This window comes from Perna viridis, chromosome 5 (assembly GCF_037379345.1).
Source record: "Perna viridis isolate PV_CMFRI_1.1 ecotype Kerala chromosome 5, ASM3737934v1, whole genome shotgun sequence".
NCBI lineage: Eukaryota > Metazoa > Mollusca > Bivalvia > Mytilida > Mytilidae > Perna > Perna viridis.
In genome coordinates, this window is record NC_142449.1 from 11565083 (window position 1) to 11580943 (window position 15861).

A 15861-nucleotide genomic window follows, 5' to 3' on the forward strand; every position below is an offset into this window, starting at 1 on the left:
CTTTAAAAACAACGTTTTTTGTACAAATAGAAAATAGATACTTGAAAATATTCTGGAGGGATATTTTTGCAATTTATTTAAGTGTTAATATTAATAGACAGTCACTGCTTTCAAACACATTTTCATCTGCATGGATAATTTAGATACCAATTTCCGTTTACGAATTTATGAGACAAATGTCCTTCAAAATTTGCAGTATTACTTTCAAATTACCTAAAACGTTGAAGCTTTTTCCTTTGTATTGCGCATGGTTAAACGTGTGGTGATGGATTTGGCTTCTATATCAGTAGTTTTAGTTTTGAGTACATATTGTACTCTAGAATTCTAACAAATAGGCTTCTGGAACAAGGTTATGTTGATACAAGATTGAAGTCATCACTACAGAAGTTTTATGGTCATCATGAACTCGTGGATCGTCACGGTGTACCCACCTGCGCCTTGAAAACCGATTTGTTCAACGTTTCATAGTTTTCCTTTCCTCTTTCTTCTACCACCGACTTGACTTTTTATGAGCAATTCGGCGGGTGTTTTTTGAAAAGCAGAGGACGCTTATCCTACCGGTGCACCTGGCCCATGCTCCCAGTTTTTAGTGGAGTCCGAGTTGTTCATTTTACTTTGTATGTATGATTTTAGTTAATTTATGTTCTTTGTTGTGTATGTCTGTTTCCCATGTCTTTTCTTTGTACTGATGAGAGTTTACTCCTTGAAACATATCTACATCATATTGTTTATAATTTGCAATAAACTAGTATATACCTGGTATGCTGGTATTTACCAAGAAATACTATCATTGATATATTACGATATGCAAGCTATATCTTCTTGGAACAGTAAAAAGCTGAAAAATAAACTGTTTTTAAAAATATTTTCTTTATAAACTGTCAACAGAAATGATGAATCTTACGAACAATATTTTATTTGTTTCTTTGGTGATCTATCGTTTCATCCATATTTCGAACTTAATGCGACCGTCGTTCGTTTACATTCCAAAGAAGATTCTGTGCACGCATGAACAATTATCAAACTTACAAATACACTGAACTAGCACGTGCATATTGAGTATCTAATTAGTTATAATAACATAAAATTGTTCTCATCAATGAAGTACATCCAAAGTACCAAAACTTAAACTTTTGTGGTTTCAGTTCATTGCAATGACGTCACAATTATCTTTCAATTATGCTTTATTTTACACAAAAATACCGAGAAATGTAAAATGTATTGCTCTTTCTGGCATATTTACGTCCAAAACACTATGTCCACACTGTGTGAAAATATAGTTGTTTCTTGAGTGTGAACATCAAGTATTTTATCAGTGAATACAAAGTTGACCCCCTTCTTCTTCTGTTTATTTTCTTTAAATTGTAATCTTGCATCTAATTTTCAGACAAAGGAGACCACTGGTGATAAAAACAGATTTATTCTTCGTAGTTTACACCAATCATCAGATAGTGATTTTGACACCTTCTTAAAGAAACTTCAATCAACACAGGCTCATGTAGCCAGCCGGATAAAAGCTGTACACGCTCAAGTTATTTTGGCAAGGAAAACATCGGAAAAGTATTCTGAAGATGACTTTGGAAATGACTTTGATCCAGGTACGCTTTCCATTAATATAAAAAATAATAATTAATTTAATTAATTGAAAAAGTTAAATTCTCAAAAAGCACATTTAAAAACTAATGAACAAATGAAGAAAAAATAGAACAAGAATAAACCAGGTAATTGGAGGAAGAAAATCATCGGAGAAGTATTCGTAAGATGACTTTCATACAGTTATCGTATTTGTAAAATACAAACATAATCGGATCTCTTTTTCACAAATAAATACGCAAATAACGTTTGTACAGAAACTTAAAATGTATCGATACTATCAACAAAAATTAAACCATTTACCTACCAAGACAAAATCGGGACGTAATCCATGATTGGCAATATTGTTTTATTGTATTTTATTGGCAAACTTAATATGTTTAACTTAATCAAATACAAAATTACAAAAGCTCTGTTTAATTTGCAAGTAAAAAATGATATTATACATACCCATTGCCAAAGTGTCTCAGTAAAATGTTTTCAGACAAACAAGTATTGGTAAAGAATGAGTGGAGAGTTGTTCAATGAATAATTTGCCAAAATCACATGATTAACCTTCGCAGGTCTATAGTATTGTAGAGTACATTAGGTCTGAAACAGATCATAGGGAAGCAGAAAACACGAAAGAAAGCTTGCAGACACATTCTTTTGATTACCACTATAACCTTGGTTCCTGTGATTACTCTTAGAAAATACTTTACAAAAAAGTAAATTGCAATCTGACGGGTGTCTGCGGGGGCGTACACTTTAACTCTTCCGAAGTATCTGAAACGATTCCCAAGTTCATTTTAGTTGTGTTTTAGTGTTTTCTTAGCTGTCGTGTATTTCGTGTGTAATGTAATTGTAATTTATTCTGTCATCTACATAATACATGCCTCATTTCAGGTTTAGGCCATATCTTTTGATTTTGATATCTCGGTGTTGTCCTTTGGTTTCTGTTTTGATGCTTTGAACGAAGGACATTCAAAATTTACTTCTCCCAAGTTCACGTTCTGCTAGCTTTATTTCAAAACGACATTCAAATGTCATGTTTTAAAGTATGAATGATATCGCAATATTAAAAAAAATTCTTAAATTCATCTCAATGAAGTAAGCTGTGCGGGTTATGGTCGACATTTTTGTCTTAAAAGACAAGCTTTTCTATATAAGAATAATCATATCCAAAATAAACTTATGAAACAAACACTACTTGAACTATTTCACTGAAAGATTTTTTCCCAATGAAATACATTGCATTTTATTTTTGTTGTAGATTTTGAAAAGAAAACAGGTTCATTGCGTGTTGTCTCTAAAGTTACAGGTCAGTCTTGGGAAATTGTCCAACTTAAATCCTCAAACGCTCACCCGGATGCACGTTTCCTCAAACTTCCAGCAGGGAATGACAAATACCAGTATGTATTTTAGTGTATTTGTTGATATATATAATAAAGATTGATTTTGTTTATTTGATATAATTTTGTTCCGTACTTTCATGGAAAACAAAAACAAAAAAACAAAAAACAAAAAATATGCAAGAAGTGTAAGCTGTGCGCATCATTTATTAAAAACGTAAAACGTACTGTAATAAAAAAAAACCCGGTAATTTGGGCAAAAACTAAACGAATCATGACCGAAAGATATATATATAACTGAATATTGGCTATTGGCTTTGGAAGTCATGGCTTTCCTTTAAACAAATTCAACAACATAAATTACTATTGAATGGCAAAACTGACTGCACATGATACGCAGAAATCAATTTTATGGAATTATGACAACTGAAAAAACAATGACATTTGTTCATATAATAAATAAAACTAATCTTCTGATGTTAAACTTAAATTTTGATTTACTGTGTCAGAGTTTTAGGATTGGTAGTGCCTGACGATATGCCAGATGAAAACATTTGTAGAGCGGCAGAAATACTGGAGAGTTTGCAGTGCGTCACTAATGTTTCAGTCTTATGTCGTCAAAAGCACGCTAATCCACATGACATCATCATAGATTGTGTTTTATCAGAAAGGGTAGCCATTACTATGCAGCACCTAGATGACATTGGATACAAAAGCGGCCCAGCAGAATCATCATCGTTTGGTCTAGTGGATGGAGAAGAAATTATCATTAAATTTGAAGGAAATTTATATCTAGAACGTTACAAAAATTCGTTGTTAAAAATGAAATTTTACAAAAATTTGCCATTAGAGAGACATTCTGATCATTTGATGGTTTTAAATAGAGCTGAACAGTGGGACTCTGATCAATACCATGGTCACTTAACATTTGAGGTCACTTCCGGTAGACTCCCAGTAGCTAGGAAAGGATCTATGGTCCTTTATGTACCAAAGGTAAGCAGGTTTGTGTTAATGAACGATGGTTATGAAAGGTATGGTTTAGACCAATATTATAGTCTGCGGAGTGATATGAACCAACATTCGTTTAGCTATTTTAAATATTAATAATGCTTAATACATGAAAACTGATATCGTGATATCGTATGTCAAGCACTATATTTAACAATTGGGAGAACAGCTCAAACTACATCATAAATACATAAATCAGTTTGTAATGATATAACTTTAGGTATTTAGAACTTTGTCTAACGTATAGTCATGTTTTTAGCCAATGGAAGAAATGATCGGAAAGTTTGCATATACTTTAGATGTACCAGGTATGAATAACGATAAATAATATTATATTTTGGATGTTGACTACATTAAGTTAACTTCGGTGATGATTAGCCAATCGTCAAAGATATATAACTATTGATTCAGCACCGCATATCATAATAATGACGACTTATACCGTAAATAAATCTGAACCGTTTTATATTGTCACAATATTACTCTCGTCACTTCAATAGTTTAACAAAAAGAACGATGTGATTTGCTCACATTTTCGTGAAAAATCAGATGACCTTTATCCTCACGATGCTCCTGGTTCATTTTCCAAGTTTAGTGGAGTAAGGGTTTTTCTGGTATTTGTTTATTATCTGTTATTTTTATTATCTTTTACCCAAGGTTATAAATATCCTATACTTCATTTTAATCTATTAATGCCTTTACGCACGATAGTTGAATATGTGATAAATGCTATTACTTTCTTCTTGAATTATCATGACGGTAATATAATCTAAATTGCCCTGCAATTTGGATTGTAATCACGCCTTATCAACTTTTTATGCAGTAAAAGCCGTCGCAAAATTCATAGCATGGCAGCTGACAAGAGAAAATTTCAATTCATCAAGATGGGTACGACTCGGGGGATATTTAACAATTGAGGATAATAACATCTATCGGCAGATAATAAAACACATTGACACGGAAAGACCAAAAGCACCACAACGTGAAAGATGTGAACATTTTATACTGAACTGGTACGATCACTACTCACACGAGTATCCAGAAAAGGTAAATTTTCATTGCCTATATTTGACAGAAATCCAAGACGGATAAATAACAATGGTCATCGCCACTACACTTCACCTTAGATGCATGAATGCTACATAGATGGCCTTCTACCTATCATACAAAAACCTGTTGGACTTCATCAAATTCGAACTAAACTCAATTCTATACCTTCCACTTTCCCTTTAAAAAGAAACTTTTGTTTCTGAACCTACCTCATTATTATACAGACCTATGGCCATCAGTTTTATATTGGTTTCCACAGACTCTCTCTTTAAAACAGTTTTTGTTAAAGATCAAGATGAAGATAAACGATAATTTTAAAGACAATATTGATTATATCATATTCCTATACTTCACCTATCGCATCCAAAATGTTTGATTATAAAAGGCTATTGCAGGACATCGAGATCAAAGACTTCAAGGTTTAACCACCTGACTGTTCTCACAAACAAATTTCCATTCAAATATAGTCCTTCCAGTCACGTCATTATGAAAGATTTAAACATCATAGAAAACAAATTTCTCACAAAGGTCCTTTCTAAAGTACCGTGAACCACGCTCCATAAATTGGAATTATAAATATTAAATTCCTATGGATGCCGTTGAGGACTACGCAAGAAAATTGATATAACGATAATTAGAAGACATTGGTTTACCGCCAGAGTGGGTAAAGGTTATGAGGTCTTTAATTTTGAAACATATGAAAGTTTTGGGTAGATCAATGAATGTCAATTCTACATCAGCTTTCAAAGACCCCAATGTAGCAAAACAATTGTCTACTATACATGACAAGAATGTTGTAGTACCGGCAGACAATGCCCAAAATAATATTGGTACTACTTTGTCCATGCTCCAAGTTATTACTGGAGTCCAATAATTTCCATTTGTTGTTTTGTAATATTGTTTTGGTTATCTTATGTCCTTTGATGTGTCTGTATTCCTTGTCTGGTCTTTGTCCCTATATTACAATCTTTTGATTTCCGCTAGAATATTGGTTCCCTTAATTACTTTTTGAAGACTGGAAACTTAATGATTAAAAAAAAAAAAAAAACCATTTTATATACTGTGAAAGTACTATTGTCCATGGGGTACCATTTGCGTGGTTTTCGTGGGTAAAAAAAAATCACGAAATTTGGTTCCCAACGTATAAGAGATTCCCATTCATTTGTATACTGAAAACATTAAAACCACAAATTCAAGAATCCACGAACTTTTCACAGTAACACACCTAACAGACTCCTTACTTGAAGATGGCATATTTTTATGAAGTGAGGCTCTTTGCAACAATGAAAAGGTACTTTGCAAAATATGATAATCATGAAAAGTAAAACAAGACTACCAGACTGACAGTGGATAAAACCAAGGGCAGTACGCAAATTTAATTTATCGATTGTGTATTTTTCAAGATTGAGAAAATTATAGCTTCCCATCATGACGCTAAACTTGAAACCGAAGCTCAACAATTTATTCGGGCATACACAGCCGGCAAAGGTATGTACAAAACTGTTACGTCACTATCATTCAGCTTTGTCAACGAGTGGGGAAAAATACATGTCCGGAATCGCCTCCAGTTAAACGTAATAATAAAAAAAATTCTGCGAATGTCAAAAATGGTCATTTCATTATTTTTGACTAAATGAAATCCTTAGCAATTGATCCACGTCAAAGACAACTCCAATTCATATAAAAATAGAAAAAAATTGACACGGGTTTGAAAGTAGAGTAACAGGGTATCAATTATTGTCGATTTGCCTTAATTGAATGAAATATTGCTATATTATATATCGTTGGATAGAGGAGAAAGTGTTTCATCGGACGATCGATGTCGTCGCTATCCATAGTGGTCAAATATCAAACCCGCATATCTCACCAACAAACTAATTTTCTTATTCAAATGTATATTTTGCTATCTTTTTCGTAAAAAATTCAGTCATTTATTTGTCAAATGTTGACTAAACATAGAAGATTTCTTTAATGGATATAACAATGTGTAAAATTATTTGATTTCCGTTATACGAGACAACATATATGTACTCCGTTAATTTTGTTTTAGCTATATGATTAAAGTTACCTCTAAATACTCCATGATAGTGCTTTTATTAAATGTAATAAAATTGTGTCGATCTATGATCGTTCAAATCACCATTGCATAGAAAGTTGTAATTACAACACTTGTCATCTGGATCATAACTTATTTAATTTTATCATTAATATGAATTTCTATGCTATTGTTCAGAATTTGGTAAAATAAAAGTGTTTACCTTAGTTAAAATTACTAAAACACTACAAATGGAATTTCCAAATTATTTCATCAATACTGTGTTATTGGTATATTTAGAACACGGAGTTGTTATTTTACACAAATGCAGGTGTACCAATTAAGAGACCGCTTTTCTCTGTTAACTCGTATACAAAGTTCACTGTCGTAAAGATGCAGTAAAGGTACCCTTACTTACAATTTCAGGAAACTTGACTATGACGGAATGCGATCACATCAAATAATTAAAAAAGAAGAGATCTTTTTCTCTTGAATTAGACTAACAACCGCCTCTTAATTATCGGCAACAAATACTGAAGCGTTAGCAGTGGAATGATAATCAAGTATATATAAAGCATGCACGAAGCGTGGCATTAAATGTAATGTCTTCCTTGCATATGAAATTAGACGTCCTTAACGATTTTTGTTTCATTTAAAACAATAAGATGGTGGTACATTTAACCTTCAATCATTTAATGATTTAAACTTTTTTTTACACAGGAATCTTTTCGAATGATACAATCGAAAAAATAGCTAAAGGAATTCCCGAGAATTGGGAGACATTTGCCAAAAAGCTTGGATGTAGCAATGATGACATTACTCGTATAAAGAGTACACACGTTTTTAAAGTGAAACAAGCTCTCCAAATGTTAGACTGGTGGCGTCTAACAGACTCAGCTATACAGAAAGGAACAGACCTTGTAAAAAGTTTTCATGAAACTGCTAAATCTGCACAGTTAGGAGCAAGACTTCTAACATTGGTGTCATCCCATTTGTGAACTTTTGATATGGTGACCTTTCTGTTAAAGCCATACCAACAGTCTGCGAATTGATTTACTTAAAGTAGTTTGGTAGAATAATAAAGAAAACGTTTTTTAACATCAAACAAGGTTTAAATTATAAAGAACTGAAGTCAGTATCCTTATATAGACGGCGTCTGAAAAGGCGAAATCATATTTACCACTACATTTCAGTATAAAAGATATATGTTAAAGATATGCTTAATGATTTTTAAACAGTCTAAAAGTATTTAGTATCAATTTAGTATTTAGTGTCTACTAGAGAGATAAAAAAATAGGACGAAGTTAATAAACGGTTAGTTCTAAGAAATGAATGTTATCCACGATCCTTGAGACCTTTTGAAAATTAATTGTGTTATGAGCATCATTGTTATTTTAATTACCCCGAGCATCTGTTTATTTGGAACAGGTGTAAACAGTGTACTCAATATCACCGATAAAAAAAATGCTTCTTCATTTCTGTAATTAATTGAAAGTTGAAATTTGTGCATGTCCAGCTTTGTTTTTCTTTCGATTCAAATATGAACAAGGGTTAAGGCTCAAATATCTACCAGTCAATCAAGATTTGAGCGTGGCAAGTATCCGTCATCCTGCTCCAATTTCTTATCGACAGAACACTCAATAGTCCTTTTTCATATTCAAGTAATGCAAGCCATTCTTGCAAGTTTTTCAAAGGAACATAACCCGCCAAAACCCGACAACCTGGTTGGTGGTCTCGTTGGGGAAAGAGAAAAAGGTAAGCATTTTGCTTGGAAAACTATTTTCATTTCGGTAAGTAACTGGATGGTTTGAAATAATTGATTTAATTCAATGTGGATCCTGAAAAATTCAAAAGATCTTTTAAACACAATCAGTTCAAGACTACTATCAGAACATAATAGCATTAAAACCTATGATTATCAACACTGTATACGTCTATTTCCCATACTCAGTAAAATCGCGACTGAAAAACATTACACATCGTTGTTTTTCCAATAAAGATTGTACACTTAGATACAGATATATAGTTTTTGGTAGAGATTCCTCATACCTTGTAAGAAATAAGTCCAAATCATCTTCCAAATATAACAGGAAGATGATTACAAAATGCTGAAATTTTTAATCGACAATATATTTGTCCAGTGTGGTGGATGTGTTTTTCAACAAACGATCGGCATATCAATGGGAACACATTGTGCTCCTCTACTTGCTGACCTATTCCTTCACTCTTATAAGGTTGATTGTATAGCTGATCTGATTGGAAAGAAAGAATATCGTTTGGCTAGATCCTTTAATCTCGGTTTCCCCTATACAGATAACGTATTATCTTTAAAGAATCCTAATTTCGTGGATTTGATACATCGAATCTACCCCCAAAGAATTAGAGATAAAGGATACTACAGACACTGTTAAGTCAGCCTCATGTATTGACCTACACTTAGAATTCGATGTTATAGGAACACTACTGACCAAACTTTACGACAAACGTGATGACTTTTCATTCAGAATTGTCAACTTTCCTTTCATCTGTGGCAACATCCTTCAGCACCTGCGTATGGAGCGTTCATATCACAACTCATACGTTATGCTAGAGCCTGCCGATATTATTCAGACTTTTTGTATCGCGCTATAATTCTAACAAATAGGCTTCTGGAACAGGGTTATGTTGCTACAAGATTTAAGGCATCACAGCAGAAGTTTTATGGTCGTCATCATGAACTCGTAATGGTAATGGTAATGATAATGGTATATCCATCTGCGTCTTGAAAACTGATTTATTCAACAGGTCATAGTTTTCCTTACTTCGTTTGTCTACCCCGGACTTGACTTTTTATGAGCAACTCGGCGGGTTTTTCTAAAAAGGAAGCAGAGGACGCTTACCTTATCGGTGAACCTTGTCCATGACCCAGTTTTTAGTGGAGTCCGAGTTGCCTATTTGCTTTTGTTACTTTGTATGTATGATTTTAGTTACTTTATGTTCTTTGTTGTGTATGTCTGTTTTCGATGTCTGGTCTTTGTCCTTGGATTACATTCTTTTGATCACCGCTATAACCTAGGTTCCCTTGATTACTCTTTATCACTAGTGCACAAATCATATATATTATATGCTTAGTTTTTTTCGGGGCAAGGTTTGGAAGACGGTTAAATTTGTCAGACAATTTACCATATACACAGTATCAAATGATATCAGACAGGGATATGTTTTGTCTAATTTTTTATGCCCAAAATAAATTAGACATAATAATAATAATAATAATAATAATAATCATCATCATCATCATCATCTCCTATATTTAAACAGAATAGAATATTTAGTCCTTGGACTAGTTTACAATGTGGTCATGTATAAATGTACAACAAAAAGATTAAGATGCAATTAAAAGTACCACAATAAAATGACAAAAATAAATAACTACACATATTTATATATTAAATATTAGCAGTAACATTTCTAAAATAATTTCAAGATTTATTTTTTTAAACTCTCAGTTGTTGTACAATGCCTAATATTTGTTTGCATATTATAAACTACCTAATGTAATGAATGATCGTTTAAAATATTTTGTTCGGGCTCTTGGCACAAATAACATATTACTTTCATTCTGTCCAGTATGTCTTATTAAATGAACAAATTAAATATATATAAGGTACTCAGGTGTTTATTGATTCAAATACTTAAACACTAGTATAGCTGTTCTATATATAAGATAATTAGGCATTGGTAAACATCTCAATTATCATATAGTTTATGTGATGATGTCATAAATTATGCGCATTTAAATGATACGTACAGCCCTTTTTGTAATTCGAATAACATTTTTACACTGTTTCACTTTCTGAATTAGACCATACAGTACAACACTAATTAAAATAAGTTGTTTGCTTTAAGTAGAACTTCAGTGTCTAGTACAATATCATCTATTTTAATACATTTAGGTAATTTCTACTTAGTGCCAATGAACTTGCACTGAGTCTTCTTAAGATTCAGTGTAAGTTTGTTACTTTTCATCCATTGAAAAAAGTGTACAATATGTAATTTTTTACTGTTACCTCTATTTAATTTACTCATTTATCAGCAACATCTGGTAATGCATCATCAGCAATAAAAAGTTGCATGTGAATGAATTAAACAATCTAGATAGTCATTGACATATAATATATAAAACACAAGAGTTCAGAGATAAAACCTTGAGGAATACCTATAGTAATATTTCTTGGCTCTGATAAAACACCATTCCAACCAACACATTTCTCTCTGTAAAATAAATATGAATTGAACCATTTCAAACTATTTTCACAAACGCCAGACATAAGTTTCTGGAATATTACAATATGATTAATCCCATCAAACGCTTAACTCATGTCTATAAATAAAAATCTGTCAACTTTCCTTCGTCTATATTTTTTAAGCCTACGATCGATTAAACTGGTTTAAACAGTTTCACGTGGATACATCGTAACGACCCACGAGTTCATGATGACGACTATAAAACTACTGTAGTGATGACTTCAATCTCGTAGCAACATAATCCTGTCCCAGAAACTTAATTGTAAGAAGTCTAGCACGATACAAAAAGTCTGCGTAGTTACGGCAAGCTCTGGCATAAGGTAGGAGTTTTGATAAAACAAACTCAATATGCAGGCGCTGAAGGGATGTTGCCGCATATGAAAGGAATGTTGACAATACGCCCATTCCAAAGCTTCGGGAATCATTAAATAATGGGGGGAATGAAATTAAAAAGAAACTAATTTACTTAGCCAGAAGATGTTGTTCCTTCATTTGCCTTTTTTGTCGTTATTTTTACTTTTAGTTCATTTTAAAGAAGTGTCATTTTACTGTTAACGTGAATTATGTCACTTTGATTGTCTAGGACTTTAAGGGCGTACTTAAAGGCTTCTTGGTGATTTTTGAAAGTACCAGTTTTGTAATTAGATAATACACTGGAACATCTTTTACATTTCACTGAATCTGTTTTGTTTTTAATTAATGAATAATAATAAAATATTTTACAAAAGTTTGGGAAAATGGTAGCAAACGGTTTTCAATTATAATCTGAACACAGGAAAACAATCCCATTATTCCAATGTGTATTATTATAGTTCTATTGAACTAGAATTGTTGCTCACATCATTCGAAAGAAATATATTCTGAAATTTGCAGTAAAATCGGCGGAAGTATTCTTGTGCTATTTTCGAAGTGTAAATGACGGAAAGACAGACGCAGGTATAGAACAATACACAAAATAAGAAGGAAACAAGTTAAAAAAAACGTAAATGGTACACGTTCAATTAAGACTACTGACACCGACCCAGTAAAAAAATACAAGGATAGCAAAAGCCAGTAAAGTTTTTTATGTACAACGCACACAAGCTCAGAGAGCAGAGATAATTTTGATCCATTCAAAAGAAAAGTAGCAAATGTCCAAATCACTCTGAAACGTTTGTTTTATTGACAATCGTAGTTTTCAAATAATGTTACGTCTTCTATTTTTATAAAGAATGTCAACTGCGATAAAGGCTGACATTTTTGTTTAATCATATTTAACTATTTTTTTAATGGTAAGTCGACATAGTCGGCTTTTTACGTGCATAGAAAAACTCTTAATGTAATTAAATCTTCCAAATTGAGTGCCTGAATGAAATAAGAAAGTATTTCAAGCACAAAACAAAAACTTGTCGCTACCTCTTTACAAGCTGAGCCTAGAAGCATGTAAGTTCCTACTATATACTGGCTTCTAAAACTCCACAAATCACTTTATAAATATGGATTCATTTCCTCTTTACGTAATTGCTGTACAACGTAACTTTCTTTTTTACTTACTAGTGCGCTCAATTCCACAAAATATCTGATTATAAATTATGAACATAGTGGAATTAATTATTTTGGAGTCTTGAAGGGTTTGATCATGTGGGATCTTTCAAATCTATACAAAGTTTTTTTTCAACTTTATATACTACACTTCCACATTATCTCATAAATCACATATCTTATCCAATGGTCATTTAATAAATCGGCGTGTGAATACATTCGTTCGAATTCTCTCAGATAAAATTTTGGAACGAAAAACATAAAAACTACGTAAATTGGATTCTTTTGATATGCTTACAACACTCAAATTGCTGTTAAACAATATTTTCGTATGCTTTTGCCAAACCATATATCGTCAAGTTATTTGAATTCCCATGGCGATCACCTATTGCAGACCCTTTTCCGTACTGTTCCAAGTCACAATTTATACCTAGAATAAATAAATACCATTCCAAAAAACATTTGGTAGAAAACATTAATAACACCTTTAGATATTTGGACGATATTTTGGCTATAAACAATGATAATTTCACTATTTATACTAAAGATGAATTAAACACAGCAAATATTGATAATAGAGAATTTCCGCTTCTTGATCTTAGTATTGATATCGATAATGGTAAACTTAATATTAAATTTTACCGAGAAATTACTGCAACCATGTTTTCGATATCTCAAGCTCGTAAAACATTCACAAAACCTTTCAACCATACAAGAAACTTACTCTCAAATACAGATGTACATGATAAATATGTGCGGGTATCTCATCCTTTGTTTTACAGTAATATACTACACGAAGAACGATACCTGTCAATTAAGTTAACCAAACCGTTGAATAGGCTTATCGTAGGGGATATTGTTATGATATTGCATTTTTTGTTTTTGTTTTTGTTTTTTTGTACTCAGGATTTTACCCAATCCCCTTGCATCACCACCTGACTAAGGTATACAGGGAGTTCTTAATGCAGAAATTATCACTGACATACAAACATTTAACAGACACGTATAACACATTTACGTAATGGGACGAAAAAATGAGTAAATATATTCTATTTTCATTCTTACATCATTCATCTATCACTCATTCCTAATAATATATAAGTTAAGACTGCAGTGTATCTAAAGACCAGAAATTCAATTGGAATAAAAATCAAAAAAGAAAGAAAAAAGAAATTGATAAATAAAAGTTTTCCTGTGTAGTAAAATTATGATGGAAAAATAGCTTGTAAAGGAGCCCAACATCTTTCAAATCGGTCAAATATGCAATTTTTATTTTTGTTATTAAAATTGATTTGCTCATAGGGTCTTTACATAGAAAAATTAAAACATTTTATTCTAAAGCAGTTTTTGACATGACATAGGTTGTGTCTTTATTATATAATGTACCGTGATTTTCAACCCCGCATTGGAAGAATTGGGATTACTTTTACATACGATGGAGACATAACTTTTTGTAGGTTTAAACTTTTCTAGAGCTGGCAAGTCAATTTACTGCTAGTAGTCCTCAGTTTGTCAATTGGTGTAATCTATATTCAGGTTTTTTTTTATTTCCATTATAAAAAGTGACTCTGACCTTTGTGAACTGATTTAAGGTGTATTTAGTTGTGTAATATTATTTCCAAAGTGATCAGATTCTAAAGAGGTAGGGTTGTGATCGCATCAAACTACTTTAATCCCACCGAATTTTTTGCGCCTCTCCGAAGTCAGGAATTTCTTGCCTCTGTATGTCTTGTTTCTTTTTCACCTTTAGTTTATTTCTTATATTACTTGTGTAACCTTTTCGCTGTATCTGTGTATGATGATGTTTTTGGGTCACCTGCAGCCTGCCCTCTGTTATGAGGATTTCCTTGTCGTTCATTGAAGACAATGGGTGGCTTTAGGCTGACATTTTCATCCCGATAGGGATGTTTTCTCGTTGATATATAAACCATACCTAGTCTCCTTATATTAAATACGTATATATTTAGCTACTACACATATGTCTTTTTTATCAAATGGGCCAAAGGTGTAAAAATATAGACTTTTACTAAAAGTATTCAGAAATGGGAGGCATATAAAGAACAACTGATGATAGTACTTCATCACATAGTGCGTGTATGGGTATGATCAAGAAATTTGTTAGGCGCTAAAGTAGTTAAAAACCACAAATTTGCAAAAAAATGTTTATTGGAACTGGCAAAATCAGTTAAATTTTAGTGGCCACACGGAAATGTTATACAACTGTATTTATAGTTTGCTACTACCAATAAAGCAGAATAGCCTTGTGATGGAAGATATCTTTTCTATATTGTCCATTGGGGTGTTTGAAAGTTTTCCATGGTACAATACAACAAAGCGTTGCAATGATATATAAGAAAAATTGTTACATTGCAGTGATCATTTCTTGTGAATAGATTCTCTCAATTAGTAATAAAACGATTCGAAAACGTTTATAAAATTCCTTGTCGTGAAATGAAACCCCTTTTAATTTTAAAAGAAAGCATCTAACATCTAAACGTATAATTGGGATTTTCTATAAATAAAAGGTAGAATCAGTTTCGCAATATCTAATGGGTAGTCAATTCTAGATTACCAAAACGGACCGAATGAAAAAACATACTACCTCAACAATATGTTGAATTTCTTACAAAAATATATTCAAGTATTCTTATCTTCACTTGTTGGACATCAATGCCAAATCCGAAATAGCACGTGATATATATTTTATCAACACTATACTTACCAGCCAATTTAGAAATCTGGCAAAATAGGTTTTGTGCTTAACGTCATAGATATTTAACTTTTCCCTTTCGTCGTCTTATGTAAATGGATATCTGATACTATGAATATAAATTAGAGTGTATGTCTCAATCAGAATAATGTCATACACAGCACCAAGTGTATTTGTCGAAATTACTACTTTTTGTATGTTTTAAACCGATAATTACTCTCTTTTACTAAAAAAACTCTTTCACGCCTCCTGATATTATTGTATAAACTCACCTTCTGAATAAAACTCATACTAAGTTGTTCGATCGTCAATGATTTCGCCTTATG

The 15861-nt window shown here is 32.2% G+C and overlaps 1 protein-coding gene across 6 annotated transcripts in view; it reads left to right on the plus strand.

Annotated features, from left to right (window-relative positions):
* The window catches only part of LOC148616028 (uncharacterized), a 34818-nt gene extending 26586 nt beyond the window's left edge, over positions 1-8232 (plus strand). For all 6 annotated transcript variants that reach the window (XM_088582658.1, XM_088582656.1, XM_088582659.1 and 3 more), the window contains 7 exons: positions 1388-1598; positions 2846-2984; positions 3434-3917; positions 4192-4240; positions 4756-4979; positions 6386-6470; positions 7738-8232. In XM_088582658.1, the coding sequence (XP_088438784.1) occupies positions 1388-1598; positions 2846-2984; positions 3434-3917; positions 4192-4240; positions 4756-4979; positions 6386-6470; positions 7738-8015 (1470 nt within the window). In that variant the 3' untranslated portion in view covers positions 8016-8232. The remainder of the gene's footprint in view (positions 1-1387; positions 1599-2845; positions 2985-3433; positions 3918-4191; positions 4241-4755; positions 4980-6385; positions 6471-7737) is intronic.
* The last annotated feature ends 7629 nt before the right edge of the window (positions 8233-15861 follow it).